Source organism: Lipotes vexillifer, unplaced genomic scaffold (genome assembly GCF_000442215.2).
Source record: "Lipotes vexillifer unplaced genomic scaffold, Lipotes_vexillifer_v1.1 scaffold715, whole genome shotgun sequence".
Lineage (NCBI taxonomy): Eukaryota > Metazoa > Chordata > Mammalia > Artiodactyla > Lipotidae > Lipotes > Lipotes vexillifer.
The window spans coordinates 371,728-376,505 of record NW_006788828.1 but is presented as its reverse complement, the minus strand read 5'-3'; the positions used below and the strand labels follow the sequence as shown (position 1 = coordinate 376,505).

The following is a 4,778-nucleotide window of genomic DNA, read 5'->3' as shown; positions in this document are numbered from 1 at the left end:
AAAAAAAAAAAAAAAAAAAAAAAAAAAAAAAAGCCAGGGGGTGGTCGTATATATCTTTCAGAATCAGAATGTACATGAAGTGAGCTGGAGGGGGTTATAGGGATTGGGAAGGATAGATCGTAACCTTCGTAAATCTTCAAGTTGTCAATATCACAGTGATATATAATTTCTTCCCCATAAAATGTTGAGAACAATTAAGCTTGTTTGAGATGTGGCTACTGGGTAGGCTTGTTCACTAGAAGAGAAAAACAGCCTTGTCATAGGCGGGGTTTGAGTTTGAAATTCAATAATACTACAGATTGGGGGCTTCCCTGGTGGCGCAGTGGTTGAGAATCTGCCTGCTAATGCAGGGGACACAGGTTCGAGCCCTGGTCTGGGAAGATCCCACATGCCGCGAAGCAACTAGGCCCGTGAGCCACAACTACTGAGCCTGCACATCTGGAGCCTGTGCTCCGCAACAAGAGAGACCACGATAGTGAGAGGCCCGCACACCGCGATGAAGAGTGGCCCCCGCTTGCCACAACTAGAGAAAGCCCTCGCACAGAAACGAAGACCCAACACAGCCAAACATAAAAATAAATATAAAATTAAAAAAAAATAATACTACAGATTATTTTAGTTGTTTGAGGGTAGTTGAAACTGATATTAAATCCATGAATGCCAACACTTTGGTTTGTTCTGCAATGGCCAGATTATACCCACAGTACTGAGTAATTTTTGACATCATACTTGGAATTGACTAACTCGAATACTTGAACATAGTTGGAATTTCTAAGATGATATCTGGAAACTATGGCATTGGAGGAGTTATTGAAATAACTGGCAAATGTCTAGCCTAATAAATACTTGATGATATAATAATTTTCAAACAATTAGAGGATTACCAGTATTTCTTAATTGCTGCCAATCTAGTGGATGTAAAAGACTACTTCACTATTAGCTTAATTTGTATTTTTCTGATTTCTAATAAGGTTGAGGATCTTTTAGATATGTATTCACTGCTTGTGTTTCTTCTAAGAAATTTCTGTTCATAATTTTTGCAGCTAACCATGTCATTCTCTCCTTTCAGTGGCTTCCTAGCATATACAGGATGAAAGCCAAGTTCCTAAGCATGGATATAACACTTCATGTCTTTCCCCCTGTCAGCCTCTCTAGCCTCACCTCCCACTGTTGCCTGCCTCTCTCTAAATGTTCTAGGATTTCAGAACTGCTATGTTATTACTCCATATCTTTGCTCATACTGTTTCCTCTGTGGAATTCCTTTCTTACCCTTGCTGATTCTGGCTAATACCTAACTCATTCTTTAAGGTTTAGCTTGAGACATTTCCAGAAAGCTTTCCCTAACTCCACTTAGGCTGAATGAAGATTTGTTCCTCCAAATTCCTATAGCACTCTGTGAATAATTTTACCATTGCACAGACTGTATGTTCTTCAAGGGGAGAGACTACTTATTTATTTCCCATTTTATCTCCAACACCTAGCAGTGTGCTTCACCCACAGCAGTCAATCAAATATAATTTGATCTCCATTGACGTGTTGTATACATAAGACTTGAGAGGTGTTATCCAACAGGAAGCTAGAAATAAGGATGTAAAGCTCCAGAGATAGTCTGGGCTAAAGATACTGGTAGTAGCTGAAGTCAGGGAAGGGGAAAGGGGCTAATATTTGCCAAGTGTATACTTTGTAATGGGCATGTGGCTAGGCATTTGTACATATATTTACAGCTTAACAAGTAAGCTATTACATTTTGTAAATGAATAAGTAGGCTCAGAAAGATTAAGGGAACAGTCCAAGGTTGACAAAGGTAATAAATGGTAAAGCTGGGATTTGAACCAAGGTCATTTTAAATCCCGAACCCAAGCTCTTTTCATTACACAAGAGTAGATAAGCTCATGCAGAAGAGTGCAGAGAGAAAGAGACAGAGAGAGAGAGAGAGCCAGAGAGACAGAGAGAAAGAGAGAGAGAGAGACAAAGAGAAGGGACGGCAAGGATAGGGAAGGATAGATCCCAAATATGAGCTTAGGAAGAATCCAGAAAAGGGACAGAAAGATGGGAGGACCACCATTAGGGACTGGTGTGCTGTGAACCAGAGTAAAAAATTTCAAAAGGAAATGATAACCATTTCCAACGCTGCAGGAAGACCAAGTCAGTTAAGGGCTGATAAATGTCTTCTGAGTTTACAATCACATCCTTGGTCACCATGGAAATAGCAGTAATTAGTAAAGTAGCACGGAGAAACTAGATTACAACAGGTTGACAGATGAATAGGCAGCAGGGATGTTGACCAATGATGAACCAACTACTCTTTCAAGAATCTTAGCTGTAAAGACAAAACAAGCAATATATAAAAGCTAGGGCATAAAAGGTTTTTTTTTTTTTTTAATTTAAAGATGTCATAGACATGAGCATGTTTAAACAGTGAAGAGGAAAGTCCAATAGAGAGGGATAATTAAAGGTATATTAAAGGTGATAACCTGACGGAGTAATATTTCTGAGCAGGTGGAAGGAGATGGGATCCCAAAATAACAATGGACAAAGAGATATATCAAATGAGAAGATGTCAGTGTAGACAAGTTTGTAGCTGGGAACGGGGGAGATCCAAAAATTGAAGTACTTATCTGTGAAATGGGAAGAAAAGGGGTCTGAAATTTTGCATATGCATAACAGAATTCATAGACTTTGATCCAGAACAGGTTTTCTAAATTCATTTTTTCTGTCAAATGGATCAACTGACATTCTCCTAGTCACCAAGCTTCAAAGCTCAGTGTCATCTGTGACTTCTCCCTTTTCTTCCTTCCTAGTATCTAAGGAATTATAAAGTGTTGAACTAGTAAGACTAGAAAGGACCTTGAGGATGTTCAAAGTTACAAATGAGTAACTCACATCTCACAGAAGTTAAGAGGTGTGCTTTTAGGGTGCACTACGAGTCACTGTTAGCAGCTCCTGTGAGGCAAAGTTCCTGGCCAGAAGGGGTCAGTGACCTACTAAAAGCAAACAACTATCAGACTGCACTGTGTATTTCCCAGCCTAATATACTACCTGGCACATAGTAGGGACTCAGTAAATATTCAGTGAACCCAAGAGTGAATGCTGGCGTTGGTGGCTAGCTGAAAAGTAAGTCACAGGTTTGGAATCAATTTGGGCTTGGCAGAACCTTGGAATCACTCTAGTTCAACTCCCTCACTTTATAGATGAGGAATCTGAGGCGCAGAAAGATGAAGCAACCTGCCCAAAGTCCAAAAGCTAGTTATTGATAGTGCTAGGACTACAAAGAAGCAAAGAGAGTGCCAAAGCAAAAGGATCTAAAGAGCAGGAGGGATAAACATTAGGATGTGCACTGCCATTTGATTCTCCTCTTGTAACAGGAGCATTTTCTTCCATTTCCATTACTTTTACTCTAGCTTCGATCCAAGTGTAACTATTCCAACAGCGCCCAAGTCTCCCTTCCTCCTCCTGCCTCCCAATTTGTTCCACATTCGAAAACCAGATCAAGTCATCAAACATTGCTCTCAGGACTCATTTCTTTCCATTTAAAGCCTTCAAAAGGCTAACTACTGCCTACAGGATAAGGTCCAAATTACTAACATTCTCAACCCTTCACTCTTTTCCTATCTACTTTGTCAACCATAGCTTCCCATCTAGAAATTTTCCACTTGGCCAGACTCGTCTATCCATCATCCTCTAACTTCCTCAAAGGCTAACACCTCCCCTCCACCCCAATCGTTTTTTGGAGGTTAGCAAATGTACCACCTGCGCAATCCCACAGGGTACCATGCTTAAATGAGCCCGGCGCTCGGCTTACTGCTGTCTATCCCTCTTGCAATTCTTAGCAATTTCTGAACAAGGGACTGCGTTTTCATTTTGCACTAGGCCCCGCAAATTGTGCAGCTGGTCCTGACTCCGTCTCCTCAAACCCTGGCCCAGAGCTGGACATATCAGCCATCCAATACGAGGTGGCTGAATGAACGAACAAAGGGTCTAGTCTTACGTGCAATAATAAAAGAGTCTAGTCTCATGTGCAATAACGAAAAAAAGGACTGACCCCGAGCAAGAAGCTGCGGCCTCACGCACGTTCCCGCCAAGCCCTTAAAACCGCACTCGCAGGGCCGGCGCAGCCTCAGACCAGTTCCAGCTGGGTTCAGCTCCAACACCAAATAGAATTCCAGCCCTTCCCCCGGCCGCAGCCAATCCCTGAAGCTCCTCAGCCTCCGAAACCGCTGCGGGTTCTGATTGGCTGGCAGAGGTGGCCTGGGGGAGGGTGGAGACAGCGGGGGGAAACGGGTGGAGCTGGAGGTCGGTCCCCGGGCGGGGGAAGCGGCTACTGCGCAGGCGTCGATGGAAAAGGCTCCCCATACAAACACAACCCACCACCTGGAGGCCTCCAGCTTTTCCCCGCCCACCTTTCCCTCTTGAGGGCTCTCCCGGCTCCCAATCGCCCGGCTTTCCCCGCCCCCGTCTACGTCTGGGCACGTCCCCTTTGCGGCGCCGGCCACGCAAGGCTGTGCACTTAACCTCTGCCCGCCAGGCTGGGACGTAGAGGCCGGGGCGGCGCGAGTGGCGCGTACTGCTGGCGGCTGGAAGCGGAGGCGGGGGCCCGGGCCTGCAGCTGCTGCCGGGCCGACGATGACTTGTTACCGAGGCTTCCTGCTGGGCAGCTGTCGTCGCGTGGCGGGCGGCCGGGCAGCGGCGCTGAGGGGGCCAGGGGCGGGAGGCCCCGCCGCGCGGCCGCGGCTCGGCGGTGACGGCTGCGGCCGGCGGCACCTGGGGCAGGGGCAGTC

General features: G+C 45.4%; 1 protein-coding gene across 2 annotated transcripts in view; it reads left to right on the top strand.

The window, feature by feature from the left end:
* Nucleotides 1-4,623: 4,623 nt before the first annotated feature.
* NADK2 (NAD kinase 2, mitochondrial) overlaps nt 4,624-4,778 on the top strand; it is a 45,364-nt gene continuing 45,209 nt past the window's right edge. For both annotated transcript variants that reach the window (XM_007461842.1, XM_007461841.1), the window contains exon 1: nt 4,624-4,775. In XM_007461842.1, coding sequence (XP_007461904.1) covers nt 4,624-4,775 — 152 coding nt within the window. The remainder of the gene's footprint in view (nt 4,776-4,778) is intronic.